Source organism: Mercenaria mercenaria, chromosome 14 (assembly GCF_021730395.1).
Source record: "Mercenaria mercenaria strain notata chromosome 14, MADL_Memer_1, whole genome shotgun sequence".
Lineage (NCBI taxonomy): Eukaryota > Metazoa > Mollusca > Bivalvia > Venerida > Veneridae > Mercenaria > Mercenaria mercenaria.
Genome location: NC_069374.1, coordinates 68150239 through 68171637, shown reverse-complemented (window position 1 = coordinate 68171637; position 21399 = coordinate 68150239). Strand labels below are relative to the sequence as shown.

At 33.1% G+C, this 21399-nt stretch overlaps 1 protein-coding gene across 3 annotated transcripts in view; it reads left to right on the top strand.

The window, feature by feature from the left end:
* LOC123527699 (MDS1 and EVI1 complex locus protein EVI1-B-like) overlaps positions 1-18927 on the top strand; it is a 39857-nt gene extending 20930 nt beyond the window's left edge. For 2 of the 3 annotated variants that reach the window (XM_045307324.2, XM_053523800.1), the window contains 4 exons: positions 4478-4592; positions 10956-11100; positions 12648-12984; positions 13413-18927. In XM_045307324.2, coding sequence (XP_045163259.2) covers positions 4478-4592; positions 10956-11100; positions 12648-12984; positions 13413-15341 — 2526 coding nt within the window. In that variant the 3' untranslated portion in view covers positions 15342-18927. Of the gene's footprint in view, positions 1-4477; positions 4593-8777; positions 9566-10955; positions 11101-12647; positions 12985-13412 lie in introns of those variants that run through there. The other variant, XM_053523801.1, reaches the window with a different exon arrangement.
* Positions 18928-21399: the final 2472 nt, after the last annotated feature.

Here is a 21399-nt window from a genome sequence, read left to right as displayed (position 1 = left end):
GCTATTTATACACATAGCAGCTGTCACTGCACAGGAAACCTTTTGTTTTTTTTTTTCAAAAAAGATTGTCAATATTTTGAACTGGAAATGCATTCTGCAAGCATATGGAAGTTTAATTGTTAATTCGATTTATCTTCTAAGTATAGTGTAACAGTTGTCAAAACTTTTCATCTAATTCATTGACACAGTTTTGGTGCAAAGTATATGTGTAAGAGATGTGTATGTTGATAAGTTGTGGATGAAGAGCAGACTTTTCAAAATAATTTCAAAATTGCAATTAATTTTTCATGTTTAAGTGATATAAATATATTATAGTCAGAATTAACACAAGTTCATAATGATATATGTAAAGACAAGATAAATTTCTCCGAGACCATCTGAGACTAACTGTCAGGCATGTAACCCATTGGTACAGGGTTTGTAACTTATGTCTTTGACCCTGTTCCTCCTAATGCCAGCATTTCTTTACTTCTGAGGCAATACTCTGACCTGATACCATATAGCAAAGTTGTCAAGCAATGTGAAACATTAAAGATTGTTAAAACTTCAGTCAAAAGCTACATATTATTATAGTTAATCTGTGAACCTAGCCTCTAGATGAAATATTTACATTTTTCCACATAATACATTGTATCTTTGATTTTTTTTATATTGCAATGTTTGTGTTATTACATGCTTATAATACTTAAATGGCTATTTCAAAATTTCCTGTCAAGAGATGCATGCCTTCTGCTTTTTTTCCCCTGTTTATTTTCTTTTCCTGCCACCTACATAGATCTTTGACAGCTCCCCAAGACATGTCTGCAATAGCTTTAATATATTTATACCTGTAAATAGCATTTTTCATCCCTTACATCCTGAAGCAGTGTCAACATAATTTCAGCAGTACCCCCTCATAAAGGATGACATTATTTGTGGGCAGGATATTGTGGTAAACAGTAAACATCGGTCAAATCGTCACTTTCATTTTAAAAATTACGCCCACAGATGGTTATCAGTGAAGGTTTAACCAAGGTAAACATTAGCATCCTAAGGGAGCAAACAAAATTAGCTGTGATGTTACAACAATTATCTATTGATTGGCATCATCAGCTTGATTAAAGTTGCTATGATATTGTCTAAGAACAACTGTTAATCGAACCATATAAATTCATTTCACAAGCATCATACTAACCAAATTAACAGAAAATTGATTAATATATTAAATAATTGGTCTGTCCAGTCAATGTAAAACTTCAGATGAGGTTGATTCATGTCCATGACATTATCATTGGTCAAACCTGAGGAAGATTATTCTGACAAGAATCAATCTGTATAACTTTATGTATTTGAGCCTACCTATCCTAAGCCCATTTAGTTACCTGTGTATCCAGTGGATAGAAACTGAATCAAGAGATTCCTTTCAAAGTAGATTACCATCATTTTAATCTGACCTATTATCTAATAACCAGCTGAAGAACCCTTAATGTTGCAGGCAATGTTTAGTTGCCTAACTTGGAAGTAACAAGGTAGAATGTCCTTTAAAAGTGTATGTGGCGATAGTCTCCCAAATACATAACTGTTCACCACAGGACGTTACATTTACTGAATGACTTGCCAGTCAGTAGTCGAAACTATTGCCTGAGGTCCATAGGATGGTTTGCAGTTAGTTTTGACTACTGTCCAGCAAGTCATTCAATAAGTGTTTTATCACATGAGATCAGCATTTTATTTTTTAATTTTTGACTTATCTAAGGCTAGTGAAGATGTGTTGAATATAGACCAGTCAATATAGAAAAAACGGTGGACTGGCTATTTATATAGCGAGTCGTGTAATAATTTGTGTTAAATATTGAAATGTGTTCATATTATAAAAAAATTGATAAGGGTTACAGAGGGAAATGTGAAGAGTTAAACAGATGTTCATGAAATTGATGAACTGTCCTATCTTAGATCATTTCTGATTTTGTGAATCTTGTGTCATGGAGGTTTGTTTAGTTGTTGATGAATGCAGGACCATTATTGATTTCTGTAATTGAAGAGTTTTATAGTATTTGTTCAACCTTGTATCACTTCTGCCCAGCAGATTTAGTCAGCATCACACTGTTAAGCACCCAAACTCCTGAAAATAAAGGAATCCAAATGTTTAGCCTTTAGCCTGCTAAATTTCTAAAATGGACTGGTCCGTCATTCAACTTGGGCAGTACCATTTATTATTCAAAGAGGTGTTCAATGAAAATTTACAGACTGAATAGCAAACAGTGCAGACCATTCTGCACAGATCGTAGTCATAATCACTTGCCACCAGCAGGGTAAAGGTTAGATTAAAGTGTATTGTCTATTTAAAATTTTAGATCTTGATATAATACTCACTGTAGACCTAAGTCATGAATAGAAGTTATGTTTTCATTACCAAAAGTTTCAAATTGTTTGAATCTTCCTATAAGTAAATATATACAATGTATACTGTTCAGTTTATGTACTACCGGTAGTAGTTACAGTAGTTTATAAATTTTGCTGTTATTTTCTGCAAAAAAATCAGTTTATTCTACAATTAAGAAAAAATTGTTTTTTTCTTGTTTCAAAAAATAGGTACGCCTTTGAACTCCTCATTAAAGAAAAAACAAAACAATTCATTCAAACAGAACAATTTATTCAACACCTGGTGCTCATTTTTGTTACAGAGTTTGAAATTTTCTCATCGCTCAAAATTTTACTGTGTCACATCTCCGCTTGATTTTAAATTACTTTTTAATCACTTGCACAAGAAAATATGATGTTTTTCTATGGAACGGTATATTTTCGTATGTGAAAAACTATTTTTGAAGGAAATGCCATCACCAATTTAGAATAATTCTTATTAGATCGCGTTGATAAGTTTTGCAATGCTACTGCGATATCATCTAGAAGCTTGATAAAAATTATGCAACCACTTGAGTGAATCGGAATCATGACTTGGTCTCAACCTAGTGAGAGACAAAAACAGCTTATGAATGATAACGAAAAGACGTTTTCCCACAATTATATCTGAAATCTGCGACGTTCCAAACCGCAAGCCTGCTGCGCTACTTGTTAGATAGAAAGACTTAAAATTTACGAGATGACATAAATATAAATGACTTCCAGATTTTGATGTATTGCATCAAAGAATTTCACACACTGTCTATAGCTGTCCAAGTAAATGAGAATATACTTATTATCTTCATTGAGAGTGAAAAGTGCTGATTTTGTGGTAATGTTTTATGTAATTTCGAAGTAATAATTATGTCATGATTTTTACATTATATTGCCTGAGAAAAAAATGCTTCTATAAGCATTTTATAGTTAGTATCTTAATATCTAAGTATTGGTCACTTGTTATAAAGAAATTTGATAGAAATGTGCATGCAACATGGAAATGAAATCTTTTGATTTGTTTTATTCAGGTGCCTGTAAGCATTCAGATTAAATGGGAATAATCAGAATCTCCGATATGCTCTTGGAGAAAATTGGTATCAAGTGGGTTTTTGTGATAGGCGTTTCTTGCATTACGATTTTTGTCAGTTTTACTGATATTGGTAAGGTACTTTTAAGTATCGGAATGACAGTTGGGGGAAAAAATACCATTTTTTAAAAATATCATGATTTTTTTTTTTCGGATTATATGATTGAGAGTCTGACTAACAAAAACGTTAATGTTTCCACATCTCATGTAAATCTATTTATAGAAATTTTATATGGAAAAAATGACGAAGTTTCAGATAATTATAACAGGTTGTTACAGAGTTGTCATTTGGAAGTGTAAAGATTTTGAAAAGACAGCAGGAGGGGTTGATAATTTTAGTGGAAATTTAACATTCAAAAGCGATAGTCCCAGAAACGTGCAATCAATTTTCACATTTCTGTTGATAGTGGATGCTATTTTTAGAAAGAAGCCCTTAGGAAGCTTAGGCGTGTATATGAACTGAAGATAAACATAATAAAGTAATAATATGGCATGACTGAAAAAAGTGAAAGTACAATTTGTATTCGAAGTACAGATAGAGAATGTGAATAGAAAATTCAGGTGACTAAACAATCGTCTGAAATTTTGCAATATTAATAATTGTTCAGTGATGGCTTATTTCAAACAGTTAACATCCAGAGTTTGATTTTATATTAGTTAGTTGGGTTTCCTTAAATTAGAAATAAAGAGGTTGCATTGTCATACGTTTCTGTAGAGCAAATCACTATTCATACAAAATTGTCGGAAAATTAAATTGAAACAGTTTCGCTGCAGGTACGTAGACCTACATGTTGGAAACATGTAGTTGTAGCTCAAACATACAAGAGCAGTTAAACATGTATAGCTGACTATTATATATATGAATTGCTGGAAATATTTTGAATTATAACACTGCATAATACGCTTTGTTAATATATTAACTTCTTCTATGTGTGTTCGTACATATGAAATTGCATCATAAAAACAAAAACCTTGTACCGGTAAATCCTTAAAGATTTTCCTTATGTATTTCAGTTGTACTACCGCACGATACGAGAGATTCAGGCGGGGGAAGAAATGTTGCTGTATGCCAAAGACAGGCTATATCAGGAACCAGACTTTACTGGATTATTTCCGAAAAAGATTGAAGGTAATTAATTTTTTATGCCCCCAAAGGTGGGCAATTATTAAAATCGCACTGTCTGTGCATGCATGCATCCGTGTAAATTCTTGTCCGGGCTGTAACTCTGCCATTAATCAAGGGATTTTGAAAATAACTTGGCATAAATGTTCAGCATAATGAGATGACATGTTTTGCGCAAGACCCATACCCTTAGCTCCAAGGTCAAGGTTACACTTAGAGGTCAAATGTTAACATGGTCTGTTTCTTGTTCAGTCCATAACTCTGCCATTGATAAAGGCATTTTAAAATTACTTGACATAAATGTTCCCAATATTGAGATGACTTGTATGCTCAAGACCCAGACCCCTAGCTGCAAGATCAAGGTCACACTCAAAGGTTAACAGGGACTGTTTAATGTTTGGTCAATGACTCTGCCATTCATCAAGGGATTTTGAAATTACTTGGCATTTATGTTCCTCATAAGGTGACATGTCATGCACAAGATCCAGACTTTTAGCTCTAAGGTTAAGGTCAAACTTAGAGGTTAAAGATGACTTGTATGTGCAAGACCCAGACCCCTAGCTGCGAGGTCAAGGTCACACTCAAAGGTTAACAGGGACAGTTTTGTCTGGTCAGTAACTAGATGCCATTCATCAAGGGATTTTAAAATTACTTGGCACAAATGTTCTCTATAATGAGTTGATGTGTCATGCGCAAGACCCAGACCCCTAGCTCCAAGGTCAAGGTTACCTTTGGAGAACTTTTTTTTGTTTGGTCACAAAATGATTAATACCTAAACTATTCTGGCATATTTTGACAACTATAGCATTCTTGGGCACATTTTGGGGGCATGACAGCTCTTGTTTTGCTTTTTGTTGAAAAAGAGGCAATGTTTAATTCTTTATAATTTGATTTGAAGCAGCATCATAAGGAAAACTTAAACATTTATTCTCATAGTTAAGCATATAAAACTAAAGAAGCCATGTCAGCACTAAGTCTTGTCAAATTAATTTATAAATGAGGCTTGCCTGCCCTCGGGTCTGACCCAGTATTTTGAAGGACGGCAAACAAACAGTTTTTTAAAGGAGGACCTGTGATATGTAGGGGGTATATTTACATGAAAGTCTTTTACATGTTAAGTACATGCTTGTAACACAATACTCTTCAAAGATAAATGCACTACTCATCTGCTCAAAACAGCAAAATAAAAAACAAATTTATAATCTGATAAGATTTTAATCTGAAGATTTATCACTAATACATGATTAAACATATCTGAAAATTTTATGGACACCAAATGTCATTAAAAAATGGCGGAGCATTGACAAGCGAAATTGCAAAATAATGAGGGTTTCATTATTTTGATGCAAAATGCATGGGGTGCACTGGAGTGCAGTTTGAACATAAATCGTGCAGTAGAGATGAATCTGGGTTGTGTTTCGGCACATAGCTGGTGGATGATAGAGTCAGGCTGTTATGTCATTTTAGATAAATTTTTAATATGTTGATTTAAATTGCTTTCCCCCCACCATGAAAATGTGATGCTAACAGGTTTGGAGACACAGAGATGAGATGCCGTTCTTTGATGCTGTGATAAATAATTTTACGAATGGGATTTTTTTTTTTAGAAAAAAAAAATGAAAATGAAATAACTTGAACACAGTAATTAAACCAAAAAACCTCAAAAAAGTTTCAGCAAAAACAAAATGTTTGACCCAAAAACCAAAAAAGATTGACCTTATGTATAGTTCTTTTCATTAATTGAAATTTTACTTTAAAATTGATTTGAAAGAAATTTTTGTAGAATAAAATTCATATATTTTGTTAGATAGGTACAAACGTTTTTCACAAACAGTTGTATTTAAAATTTTACATGTAAACAACCCATTATGTTTCATTATCTCTCATGAAAGAATTTCGATTTTGCGTTTTGCTCATGCTGTTTTCGTCTTTTGTATGAAGAGTCACAGAAATGAAAAGGCGGGGACTTAAATTTAGTGTCATCTTGTCACAAATACACATTTCGTACTTAAGACCCAAGATTCAACTTGAGTTTGTTATTTTCGACATTTGGTGAAGACATTAACGGTTAAACGGATTAACAAAAGGATTAGTGAATTACCCGGTGTCATTCAGTTTTATATTCTAAAGGATCGCTTAGTTTCATTAAATATTAATATCTAGAACTGGAATATCCTATTCAATGAAGAATAATCGACCATTTGTTGATAGTGTTTCAATTTTTCTTTAATGATTTACACTTTTTAATGAAAAAGTTAATCGCTGTTTGATAATGTTGTCTTATTAGATGTCAAGTTTAAAATTTTACTAACATAAATTAAAAAAAAAAAAGACCTGTTGTTAAATGTTTGGTCACAGAGTGCATTTATTTGGCATTAAAATAGTTCTAGTTCGGTTAAATGTTTAAAGGGGCATAACAGAGGACAAGCATTTGATAGCAGTGCTTATTAAATAATGTTATTTAGTCCTATATTTTATGAGAATGATGTAAATAGCTGTTAAATTCTTTCTAGTCTGAATTTATTGCCAATATCATTGTTAATTATTTATATAAAACACTTCTTTGTGAACAAACACTGCCTTGATAATAAACACAGCCTTGATAATAAACACAGCCTTGATAATAATCATTGTCTTGATAAATAAACACTGCATTGATAATAAACACTGTCTTGTAAATAAGTCTAAGTCTAATTAACTTGTTAAACACTATCTTATTGATAAAAACTGCCAAAATGTTGATAAATACTGCCATAATAAACACTGCCTGCCTTGTGAAACAGTGACAAAATGTTAATAAACACTACCTTGATATTAACACTACCTTGCTGATAAACACTGCCAAAATGGTAATTAACACTGCCATAATAAACACTGTCTCTACTGACACTGCCTAGCTAACAAACACTGTCAAAATGTTATTAACATACTGCCTTTAAGTATCTTTATTTTTGCACTTAATCAATTTAAAGTTCTTTCTAAATTTCAGAGTATTCTTCAAGATTTCTGAGTCACTTCTAGTGTCTGCCTCATAATGCCCGGTATTACCCAGTATTACCCAATAAAACTGATTTCCCCAGTATTTCCCACTGAACTGGATAATACCGTACATAACTTTATATTATTATAGGGCTGAGTTGCTTGAAACACAAGACTCTTTATTTTTTGCCTATTGACACTTCAGTAAAGCTCTGAAATCATAGCAAGAGGTGGTTAATTGGTTCATTTTAGAATCCTATAATTCTCAGAAACCTGCTATATTCAAGTAGAAACCCTGAAATTATCTGTTACTGTGTATGACAGACAATATGAAGGCACATGTTGAATAAATTAGCGTGCAATTCAAATTGAAGTAATTTAATGAAAATTTTATATCCGTCTCGTGAAAAAATTTTGGAGGACCTGTTTTGTATAATTTATTAACGATTTCCATTATCTTATATTTAACAGGATTTCCTTAATGCTGCTGAAATAATTTCCTATGATAAATCTTCAATATTTAACTGAAAAAAAAACAACAACAACAAAATTTCATGACATTTGTGTACATGTAAATTATTAATAGAACCTTCTTAAAAGGAAACCATTGAAGTTTAAAGCTAAATAAAATCATAAAAAATATTTTCACCACTAATTCTTTTTTTTTTTTACAAAAGGAAGATGTTCACGTTCATTATAATGCTTTAGTTTGAGCCGGAACTACAAAACTAGCGGTTGTATATTAAAAACCCTACATTATCAGATTCTATCACATTAAGACTACTTTTTTATCGTTAAACAAGGAAACAGCCATTTCCATCCCATTTTAATATTGCCATATAAAAAAGATAACGTAAAAGGGAAATTTTATATTTTTATTGCGGTATTTAAAACCTATTCGGACAGGATGAGCAATGCTCTTGAGGAGTTATTATCTATTTTCGAGTGGGGGATATAAATCAGGGATTTGTTATCGAACTCTATTACACTTTCATTTATGTCCTTTTAAGTGCGAAGATTTGTATTTAGTTGAACAGGAAAAATATATTGCATGTTGAAATACTAATGCAATTATGTGGGCATGAAGTTGCATGCTTTTGCCCAAAACAAATATTTCGTAAGAAAATGAATTCCTACACTTTACCTTTTTAAGATAAAATAGATAGGAATATCGTTGGTGTATTGTAGTTCAATTTCATGGCAATATTGCAGCTATAAAATCTACTAAAATAAATCTCGTACCAGAATAAATGATTTTACAATATGTAGATAATTTAAACTGTGTTATTATTTATTTATTTTTTTTTTTTTTAACTGTGTTATTATGCTTTTAGCTAATTATTTCACGAATTTTATTATAAAAAAAAAAAAGAGAGAAAAAGTCAGTGCAAAGAGGGATCTTTTGTATGCATTTTGTTTATTTTAAACTCTGGAATATAAACTACACAAAAAGATTCTAGTTTGAAAATATTAAAAGTTTATAATATCATACTGCTTTCAAAGTTATATAACTTGCGGAATGTCGGTAGCTTGGAAACTAAATTTATATGCATAAAAAGTTGTGAAACATATTCAAATTCAGATATTGCAAATATTCGAAAAAGGATATACATACTTTGGTTATCTTTTAATTCGTTTTGGAGAACACTTTATATCGGATAATATAGTGTTTTATGGCCGACCATTGGGAGAGAAGAATTGAAAGTAATTGAACAGATGGGCGATAATTTTCCAAGCTCTTGACAAAAGACAATGAGACGTTATTTACGATGATATTCAAGTGTACGACATCTTCACATATTGTTTACCTGCGTTTTTAACCAATCATAAAGATAAGGAATGGGAAACTAAATTGTCAATGGCGAGGACAACATTCAGGGACACTTTAGTAGGAAGTTTTTATCGGTAACGCTGAGACATTGAGCAGAACAAATACGGACCAAATGTAGAACAATTACAGAACAGTTGCAGAACAATGATTTGTTACTTCGTAATATTCTGTTAGTACTACAACGTTAGTTATAGGTTCTTTAAACCAATAAAATGTTGTTATATATAATATTTTCTTGTCCTTTGGGGTCCATTCAATGTATCTGTGTAATAGAATTCCTCTTAAGCCGGTGCGGGAGGGGGTAGTAAGAGGTGTTTCAATATGTTTCATTACCTTTCATGCACAGACACAGTCTAAACCGAGTCATAGTTAAGTTCTGTGCTTCCAACGGAACCTGAAAAGATCCTGAAAGATTTATAAAGGATATTAATTGTATGGTATCTCTGTCAACTGCTGCGAAAATACCGCTGATATTGAAATAAATTTCCCATTATAAAAAAACAACAGAATTTTAGATGATACAAAAATGTGCAAATTTAAATTTCTATGCAATGTCAGATTGACTGGATCACTTAGACTACCAGATACTTATTGGCATCTTTTATAGGTATCTTGTAGTTCTGCCTCCAAATATATACTTGTTACTTATATGAAACAGGGATAGGGCCCATATGGTACCCACTGTCTGAGTCACATAGTTGGATTCTAGGCGTTTTGCATCTTGTCCATGACAAGACAAGAATTTTTTTGGGGGGGAGGGGAGGAGGGGGGTAGTATATTACAAGTGTTATTAAGTTTGTCAAGATGATTATATTATGTCATGTTATTTATCGTTTAAAGAAACTACTGTGTGGCTTTTATTTCTTAGAGAACTGCAACCTTTGGCATGAACGTTTATTCTGTTAAATAAGTCATGCAGTCTTATTATTGGAGTCAACAACCAGTGTGCTCTGTTAACAACATAAAGTTTTGACGTCATATGACGTGAGAAATGTTTTTCTGTAGATGACATGCCGATGTATATAAATGTATTCGCTACCGAGAATCACTCATTCAATCAGAAAACACTGAATAAAATATTGCTAGAAGTCTTCGGAATAAAAATCATGATTTCTCGTAAAATGCGTTTTCAGTCAAAGTATGAATTTTATCAGTATTTAAGAAAAATACTGAAAGAAAAGGGATATTTTACAAATGGTTCGTAATTTTAAAACAAATAAATTTTGATATTGAATGTATCTGCCAAAGAACATAATTAATTTTGTTAGTTTGTTAACTAAGAAAATGAAAAATGCTCAAACTACTCTCAATTCTCAGTGTTGTTTATGGATTCCTGAAAGTGCATTTACCCTCCTTCCTGAAAGTGCATTTACCCTCCTATGAAGAGAAGCTAGTTTATCGCATCAGTGAAAATGTAGTAATGGCTGCTTTAGTTAAATACAGTTACTATAATTTCGTGCTAAGGCAGCAATATTTCAAATCAGAAAAAAATGGGTTCTTTTTATTTCTTATACTAGAAGATAACTGTGTCATAATTCTTACTTTCTTGCCTATTTCAGAAGGAGAGACTACTATACCATGTGGGGAATGTGGCGAGATTTTCAAGGACCCGATGTCCCTCCACAAACACCAGTTGTTCTCTTGCAACAACTCTAGATCCGACTTCGGACCTAACTACAATCTGTCTGGAGATGATGCAAAAAGGTAATTTAAATTATTATTGTTTTAAGGATTTTGGCTCCAGAACATTGTTAGAAGACTCCTTTTAAATAATTCAATTCTTGTGGGACAATTAACAATTAAAAAAAAAACTTGGTGAAAAGACAGACAGTTGAATAATGAAATTTTTGTTTGTAGAATTAGGGCAAAAGGTTTGTTTTAGTTTGAAAAAAATACCATGAATAGTTGCAGATAAAGGATAAAGTTAAAACTAAATTCTGATGTAGGAATATACCAGGTATAGTCAAACTGGTGCATAATGTCACTTGTGATTCTACTTTAATTGTATCTAAGCTCAAAACACTGATTGTTCGCAGTAAACTTAATATGATAAATAATGTGATTCAGCATCAAATTTTTATTCATTTTTTGATCCGTATAATCTTACTGCTTGACAGAAAGAAAGCACCTGCAAGACACTGATCAAATAACGGGAGCATGGCTTTAATGAATCTTTTACGAACTTTTCTGACCCTGATGTTGTTCTTTTTCATTGTTAAAAATCAAAAAAAGATTACGATATCAGATTTCGTACAATGTTCGAATTTGATCAAGGTGAAAATCGTAATGTTTGTTGCCGCATTTCACTCCCTGATTCAAACCAGAAATTAATTTTAATGTGATTTCATTTTGCATGATTATAGATATTAAGATGTTAGCATTTATAATTAAAATTCTTGCACTCTGTCAAAATAAATGTGTGTATCATATTTAGACGGATGACTCAAGAATTAAGTGAATAATACAATTGAAAAAGGAAAAAAATAATGAAAGATCGCATCATGGGTGAAATGTAGCGGGCAGTGAAATATTTTGATGTTTTCAAAACAATAAAATGTATTGAGTTACAAATTTTGACACTTTTTTAGGAAATTTTAGAATTTTAAGATACCCTGGTCAACAAAGGGTTCCTTAGATAGAGGAAATTTCATGAATTTTATGATCGCCATACATTAGCAAAATGTTGTCATTTTTGTTAAGTGGCGCAGAAAACGAATACCATTTATTTGCACCTGATCAGCACAGTGCGAGCAGAAGAACAATAGGTTTAGCTATGTTTGTTATTTACCCGAACTGATTAGAGATAAGCAGGTTGATTTTGATATCTTAAGTAAAAGTAGTGACCATTTTTCTTGATAATTTTGGTCGTAAAAGATTTGATTTTTATTTCGGTAAAATTATAACGGTATTTTTGCGAGCTCTGTAATTTACATCAGAAAAAGTGTACTGATGAATAGGGGATGACAAATTAGGCATAATAATGAGTAACAGGTGCTTGTGTGACACATTTTTGTAGTATTTATGCTTTTTGAGAATATGGGTACAAATTATTGTGTTTAAACTGAAAATAGTGGATGTAGATGGAATCAGACAGTTGTTTGATTAGGACTTATTAAATGGACACTTATGCACTTTGATAGGTTACTTATATGTAGATATTGATTTTTAAGTAAAATCATTTACATCATGACTGTTTTATACAAAGCTTAGGCTCAGATGATTACAATTCAGTAACTTTCTATTTTCAACAGTTTGGATGGACGGTATTCTCCAATGGCACCAAACGAGAGAGACACACCAGAGCATATTGAAGGTGGAGACTTCAAATGCGAGGAATGTCCGAGAAGTTTTTCCCTAAAGTCAAATCTTGCACGTCATCAAATTGTTCATGAGTCAGGGAGGCGTTTCGCTTGTGAGCACTGCGATCGTCATTTCACAGACCCGTCAAATCTGCAACGGCATATTCGATCTCAGCATCATGGTGCCAGGTGCCACGCTTGTACAGAGTGCGGCAAAACATTTGCAACATCATCCGGACTGAAGCAGCATCAGCATATACACTCTAGTGTAAAACCGTTTCAGTGTGAGGTGAGTAAAAATACTTCTATATCCAGTCAAGCAAACATATATATAATTTTGTAAAAAAAATAAAATTTGAATATTATGTAAAGAAATAGTAGTAACTTTGAGTTAATATAATCATAACTTTTAAATGAGGAAAAGAGAGCCAGATCTTCTCCAAGTAGATCTAAAAGAGACAAACTCAGAATAAGAGGAGCTGCCTTAAATTATTGTTCTCGCAATTTGAAAAAATCATTTATAAAATAGAAAAAGTGAAAACTCCACAGATCGCTCCATCAAATTGAGAGGCTACTAAAGTAGAGTTTTTAAAATGTTTTGAATGAACAATAATTACTTTTCAGCCAAGTATCTCAAGTCCAGATCTTTTCTTTGCTTACAACTTGTTTTACAACTTGATATTACAGTCTTGACCTTAGTCTGTTTTCTTATTACAGGTTTGTCTAAAGGCGTACACACAGTTTTCCAATCTTTGCCGACACAAGAGAATGCATGCTGATTGCCGACAACAGATTAAATGTAACGACTGTGGCCAGGCTTTCTCGACGATTACATCTCTGAGTAAACACAAACGTTTCTGCGAAGGTGCATTGAGAAATGGAATGAGGCTTGGTGGATTCTGTGCTGAAACAAAAATCCCCCAATCTACAGGTCTGTTGGGTGCAAGCCAAAGTACACCATTTTCTCCTGCAATGATGATGGGCTTATATGGTAGCCGCCCTGCATTTCCATTCTATCCACCTGCTTTAGGTAATCTGTCGATGTTTCCTGCTGGACATCCATTGGCAGCTTTAACAGCGCTATCGCCCAGCAGTCTGAGGTCACCTGGATTACCTCCCATGACTCCAGAGAAACAAGACTTGAGCCCAGCTGAGAAATATGAAAAACGGGCACCAGAGGGCAGTGATGGAGGGTCAGAGCTAAATTCTGGTAGTGATTTAGACAATATTCCCTCCGATTCAGAGAGTGAAAAGAGTATCGGTGTCTCCCAGCACTCTTTGGATACAAAAACCCACACTGTGTCTGTAACTGTTCCAAAACCATCAGCTTTCATCCCACAGTCGATGACATCACAAATTACTAACATTTCACCACGAGCCTTTATTCCACCAAAAAAGAGCCCATCACCAGCACAAGACATGAAGCCTGATTCTTCTGAACAACCATTTGATTTATCCAAACCTGTGGATGATGATTATGTAACTCCGCCTAAACATAATTCAGCTCCTAAACAGATTGGAAAGAACGAGGGAGAACTTCCCCTGGATCTCAGTCAAACCAAAGAAATAACGCCACCAGAAGCACCAAGGAAAACACATGTTTTTGGTGAAGTGAAAACACCAGTGACACAAGAGCCACGTCTTCATTATGCATACCCACAATTCCCTAAGCAGCTAATGATGGAACAAGCATTACGTATGGCTGAGCAGAAAGAAAAATCACCCGCTGAGTCTAACAGTTTCCTTAGGTACCCACGTTTTCCATTCGCAAGTCCGCCACAGTACCCAGTCGGAATAAACCCATTCAGTTTTATCAGTCAGGCATCTCCAAAATCGGTTACATCAGCTTCATCTATTTCATCAATGTCGCCTCAAGGAAAGTCATTTCCTGAGTTTGGTGGATCGCCTTCCCAGATTGGACAGTTCTCAACACCTAATAAACTGAAAGATCGCTATAGCTGCAAATTCTGCGGAAAGGTCTTTCCACGAAGCGCAAACTTGACCCGTCACTTGAGGACACATACTGGCGAACAACCTTACAAATGTAAGTACTGCGAAAGATCGTTCTCGATCTCATCAAATCTCCAGCGCCATGTTCGAAATATCCACAACAAAGAGAAACCATTCAGATGTCCGTTGTGTGATCGTTGCTTCGGTCAGCAGACCAATCTTGACCGTCATTTGAAGAAACATGAAACCGAGGGTCCAAATATCGTTGATTCACCAGAGCGTATTGAAGAGCGAGAAACTGAACTGGACGATAAAGATGAATCCTATTTTTCTGAAATTAGAAATTTCATCGGAAAGGCGACGACATTGAGTGGAAATCCTGACATTAATCAAAATTCTCTTTCTGTTGTTGAGCTTAAGCACAGGATGGAGTTACTGCAGCAGGAAAAAATGGCAGAGGAGAGCGATGAAGAGATTGATCCTGTTTCTGATGATCATGATGCAAAATCTGTGAAATCTGATGAAAGAGTTGACATTGAAATGGAAAACGAAACTTGTGAACCAAATGTTAAAAAAGCCCGAATGTCAGATCAGATAATGATTTCATCATACGCTAACAATGAAGACCCTCTGCCATTATGTAAAAAGCCTGGATTTGAATTAAAAAGAGACTTTAGTCCGGTGATGTGTTCATAGAAAAATTGATGAGAAAGCTAGATGTTAGTTCCTCTAGATTGTATTTCATGTTATTTTATTCTGTAAATACTCGGCTATATATCTGCTGTATTGTCAATTTTGACAAATAGTGTAAGATTTTATATCTAAACTTATAGGTGTGCTATTAAACTATGACTTGTTCAGTGTAAGAAGTAATTTGTTAACCTTGACTTACGATTAAGTTAGGGGCCACTGTATACATAAAAGGGCTATGATAGTTGATTTTTTCATTACTGTGTGGGAACTTTATTTTGTACAGAATGATAGGGGCTTTTTTTTCATATAATTTATTTAGTAAAGACATAAATGCTGGTTAAATGGGACCAACTTTTACATATTTAACTATTTTTTTATGGCTTTACTTCTGTTCTGCTTACCTCACATTTAAATGTGAATTCTGTGTTTTTGTTAAAGATATTGAAAAAATTTTAACGCATTTAAAGGTGGTTCTTTGTTCAATATATTAAATATTCATTTTTGAGTGTAACCAAATATTTTGCTGATGAAATGATGAAAAGCCTGCATTAAATGTTTTATAATAGTTGTATAAATGAAACTTCAAATGTTCCTGGTAGATATGTAATTGATATGAAGCTTGGAAGTAACATTTAAAGAACTATTTATTACAAGGAAATAACAATATATGCAAATGTAATATCTGTTTTCCATGTGGCATTTTGCAAGTACAGACATTGAGTCTAAACAGTTAATTAGTTATTTTCATTCATGTCCAGAAATACATAATTTGGTGCGATTGCTACAAAATTAATTTACAAGACAAAAATGTCTCTGAAATCCGTTGTTTTATAGCTAGACAAATGTTTAAGGATGTATTCGGTATGCAGATCTTAAAAGTAACTGCTTGACTTGCAGTAAAAAATAATTTGCAGTAAAAAATAATATCTTTTAATGAATGAATTGTGAAAGACAATTGTTTGCTGTAAATTATTTTGAAGGATTGTCATAGTTTTGTAGTATAATTATGCTTTAATGTGCTATACCACAGTATTATATTTTCTAACTAAAATGCTCTTTCTTGGTGATACTAAGATTGTAGTCCAATTATTATAATTGTCTAGAATACCTGTTTAAATCTATTGTCTTGCTTGGGTCATTGATCTTTGACTCTAAGTGTAGACTGTAAATGTTTTAGTTCAGTTCCTAAGACCTGTAGACCAGTAGTCACTTGCCCTGTTAATATTATCAAGCAAAATATATTATTGCAAAAAAAATGATCTAATTTTATTTATCCTATACATTGAATCTCAGTCTATGTACTTGTGGTATAATTATTTACAATTTCTTGCCATAGCGGTTGGAAAGAATCTCGTATTCAGTATAGGTATTATCGTAGCTTTCTGTAATCTGTAGAGTTCCTTCGAATAATGAAATATAACATTAAAAAAACTAAAAATTTAATTGTATATTTATTGAAGTTTAAATACAGGTAAAAAAGGTATCTTTTTACATTTTATTTAATTGCATTAGTTCTGTTCTAGTCATTACCGTGAACCAAAGATAGTTATCTCAGGCTGATTTAACTTTTTGTAAGCAAAACATTTTGTAACCACGGGCCTTGTGCTGAGTTTGTAGGCCAGCTTTGGCTTGTGGAAGGTTGGTAGTATTATACAGGTGCCTACCCAAATTTGAAATAATGGGTAGAGGGGTATGTTAGGAATTCTTCCATCATATGGTCTTTTATTTTCCATCGATTCATAACTTGACTACTAACAAAATCATTTTGTTTTACAAAATTTATCTACCAGAATATTTAGAAAAAATCATCACTAAATGTGAGTCATTAAATTAAATAGACAGAAATGTTATCCAATCGGATCATTGAACGAAATTGACGCTAATTTTGGCTAATTTACAGTATTATAATTTACCAGAACTTCCTGTTAGATAAATGTTATATTATGAATATATATAAATATGATGACAATTAAATGAGCTGTTGTAATTATAGACAATTATATGTAAATTGAAGTATATTTGGGACAATCATTGAAAGTATTATGTACTGTATATAACATGAAGTTAAGTTGTTAATTATGGAATTAATGTCATTCAGAAACAAAGGCGTAATGTTACTATGATAATTAACCGGAACTGTCATGACAAGCAATTTTTTCCAGTCCGGTAAAATTACTAGAAAAAAGTTCATTGTTAGTTTGTTTCCTGAATGAGAGGAGCTTTACTCTTTCCCTGCTAAATTTCTATAATGAACTTGTCCATCTTTCAATTTGGACAGAATCAGTAACTGTTTATAGGGGTGCTTACCAAAAACATACTGACTGAATAGTGAACAGTGCTGATCTTGACCAGACTGCATGGATGTGCAGGCTGATCAAGATCTACACTGGTCGCAAAGGCAGAAACAATTGTGTCCGGCATAATAAGAGTTAAAAAACAATACTAGTTTTTTTTTCACAAGGTAAAATGTAATGGTTTAAAAATGTGAAAATGCAGGGAATACTACAGACATTTGGCACATCAGTTTGTGTCTCTGTTGTGGAAACTTTGGTTGTTTTCATGTCTTTATGATTTCTAAAATATGGACTTTTGTTGCAAACAAAATGGGACCACCCTTATTCATAGGGAATATTGTGTGTGTATTTTTTTTATGAATTCCATGTAAATAATGAAGAATCTGACCAAAGTACGTATATAGACAAAATTATTTATATGTATATACTGATGCCTGTATTATATCTATATATATATACACATATACAAATATATATATATATATTCTGAAGTGTGAAAATTAGACTGTAGTGTATATTGCATTGTTATGATTATATTAAACTGTACAACTATATAGCCAAAAAGGGATGTATTTTTGTCATAATTTGATTATTTCTTTTTTATATCCCATGTATTTTCAAAATAGTTTTTTTTTTCTAACTGCCCAATGAAAAACCTGCTTGTATTATGATATATAAGGCTTTGTTATACTTATGCTGATTGGTGCTTTCATTTGTTTGGTTTTTTCATAGTTTTAATTTAAAACCCTACCTTATATATACCGTATTGTAACAATTTTTAAGTGCAGTTGTCTTGCCAGCTGTATTTACCTCAGATTTTACAAACTTTTTTCCTCACCTAAAGGGAAGTAAATCACTGATGATTTGCAAACTGCTAATAAAGTATGACTGTAGTTACATCCCTTTATAGAGATAGTTGCTTTCTTTTACTAGATTGTGGACCAAATAAAAATTACATTCCCTTTAAGAAGTAAGGATTACAACATCAGATTAAATTGGTTACTTAGTTGTGATTTTTTTAGAAATTTGATCTTCAAATTACATGCATGTTTTTCCTTATGTTAACTTAGTATGCCATTTGACTAAATGCAACAGCATTAATTTGTTTGCAAGTATGTATTGCCACTTTGTTGAATAAGCTGACATGGTGAAATAGAAACTGACTTATCATGTATTCTAACAAAATGCATATGGTTGTATAGCTTTAAAAAGTGTGATTATTTCCAAATCTGTTTCTGTTGTTTTGAGGCAACCTGTCTCCGTGTGATGAAATAAAATGTGCTTTCTTGATAAAAGTTTTGTTCTTTTATTCTAGTATTTGCCCAAAAGATAAGTTTTGCCTTGTACTGGTACAAAAGATGTAAAAAGTATTGGTAGCACAAGATAGAAAGACCATAAACTTAAAAGTATTGTTGTACTGGCCATAAAAAATATTGTTCACAAAAGATAAGCATTTAGTGCTGACCACAAAAGTTGAAGCATACTTGGTATGAAAAAAAAAGAGTGCCAATTTAAGTACTGGCCAAACTAGATAGAACATACTGACTAATGGTCATATAAGGTACAAAGTAATGACTACAAAAGGAAAGCATGGCCTAGAACTTGCCTCGAAGGATATATAAAGTGTTGGTCACAACAGATAAAAAAGTGTTGAACAGTACATGTACTGGTCGCAAAAACACCAGAAATATTGGACACGATAAGTATTATAATACAATAAATCAAATGATTCCATATTTGCCTTGTAATTTGTCCAATGGCGGTCGTATATACAACTATGTTTATATTATACATGTATTATGGGCCGGTGGCCTTTCTTTACAAAATAAAAAGTTGAGTTGAGTTACAACTACAAGTAAGGCCATTATGAAATGTCCTGATTAATGATAATTTTATTATTTAACTCCGTATTGTCCCCGTTTTCTCGTACTGGCCCTGGTTTTCTCATAAAAGCAATGTTTTTTTCCATGTTGGCTCAGTTGAGAATGTTTTCCAGATGTTATGCACAATTTATCTTATATTTTGTCCAATATTGCACAATGTCTGGAAAACGTAAGGCCTGGTATTGGCATCAACACTTTCAGTATCAGTGGCGTCAGTATTGACCACAAAGATAAAATAGTATTGGTTACAGAAGCTGGAAGAATTTGCTACAAAAAGCTGAAAAAATACTTTACATCAGCTGCAAATAGAAGTAACAACAGAAGGCATTGACCTATGTCAACATACTATAATTTCCGCACCGAAAACTGAGATACACCTAGCCTTTTGCAAAAGTTACATCCAAGCTGGTTTTAAGCACAAATCGGATATTGACCAATGGCAAGCCTGCATTCCAAGTGTCCAAATTCAGTTATAAATTCTCGTGAACTTCAAAACAAATGTTGACTAGACCAGATATAATCTGTCTGTAATACATATTCAAGTAACAAGATTCATTATTAGGCCTAAAGGGACAAACCCTAACATTATGTCATAAAAGTAGTGTTAGTAACTAAACAGTGAAATCAGTAGTAAAGTATGTAGAAACATAACTTTACATTGACACAAATATGAGTCATATGGCGACTAGTGGAGGAAGACCCAATGTGCCCCACATAGCATTATATCAGACACGGGCGGGCACCTTGGTAGAAACGCTCATCCTTAAGACGGATTATTGATGGGCTTCAATATCACTGTCATAGAATTCCGCTTAAGCTGGTGCTGGAGGGGGGGGGGGGGGGGGGGGGGGGGGTGTGTGTTTTGTATATTTCATTACCTTGCATGAACAGACTCAATCAAACCGAGTCTGCTATTGTTTTTATGCTTCCAAAGGATCTTCTTACAGATTTTATTATGAATTCATCACAGGAAAAAATTGTACACTCAAGGCAAGGTTTCAGACCCAAAGCGGATTTGAAACTACTCCGCCACGACAGCCCTCTGTATCGAAGTAAACAAGCTGATGTAAAATACAAGGACATTTTTACACATAAACTTAGAAATAGTATTATGTTGTTGTTTTTTTTTCTCTTTTTTTTAAATTTTTAACCATAGACACATCATGCTTTAACTATTTAAGATAATGCAATGATGCTAATCTGGAGGCGACGGTCCAATGTAAACAACTGGTCGCGCCTTCGATCCACAGCTCTTTTGTACACTAGCACTATTTTGAATAATGGTCAGGTGTATGGAAACTGCATTTTGCATCTTGTGCTACCCTCTGAATTTTCTATGGGCGACCGGAGGCGACATCGTACGCATGCAACAAAGCATTACTAGATTCGTTACGATACAAACACGTTACTTTTATATTTAGCTATTTCTGGTAGAGTCCAGTGTTTCTGTCTTAGTCTATACACAGTTGCTTCCCTTAATCAAAAATATGTTTTTTTCGTTTATAAGCCACTAAAAACCTTATGGAATAATATCTGATGACGCAGCACTAACAACAACAACAACAACAACAACATCAACATCATCATCATCATCATCATCATCATAGAAGCGTCTCATATTTTATGTTGACAATGAATGGAAGCAAATGTACTATGATTTGCATGGCACTTCTAGAGATGCAGAGGGTTTTGATTCATGAAAATAAACCTTAAATACGCCTAACAGACACTGATAAGCTGTAAAGTAAAAGTTGTAAGAAAGGATTATTTTAAACGTACCGACTCTAACGTGTAAAAGACCACAAGAAAAAAAAACACATTAGCTGTCAATCAAAAATTTCAGTTTTTGTAAAATCAATTATACAAAACCGGTTGCCTGAAAGA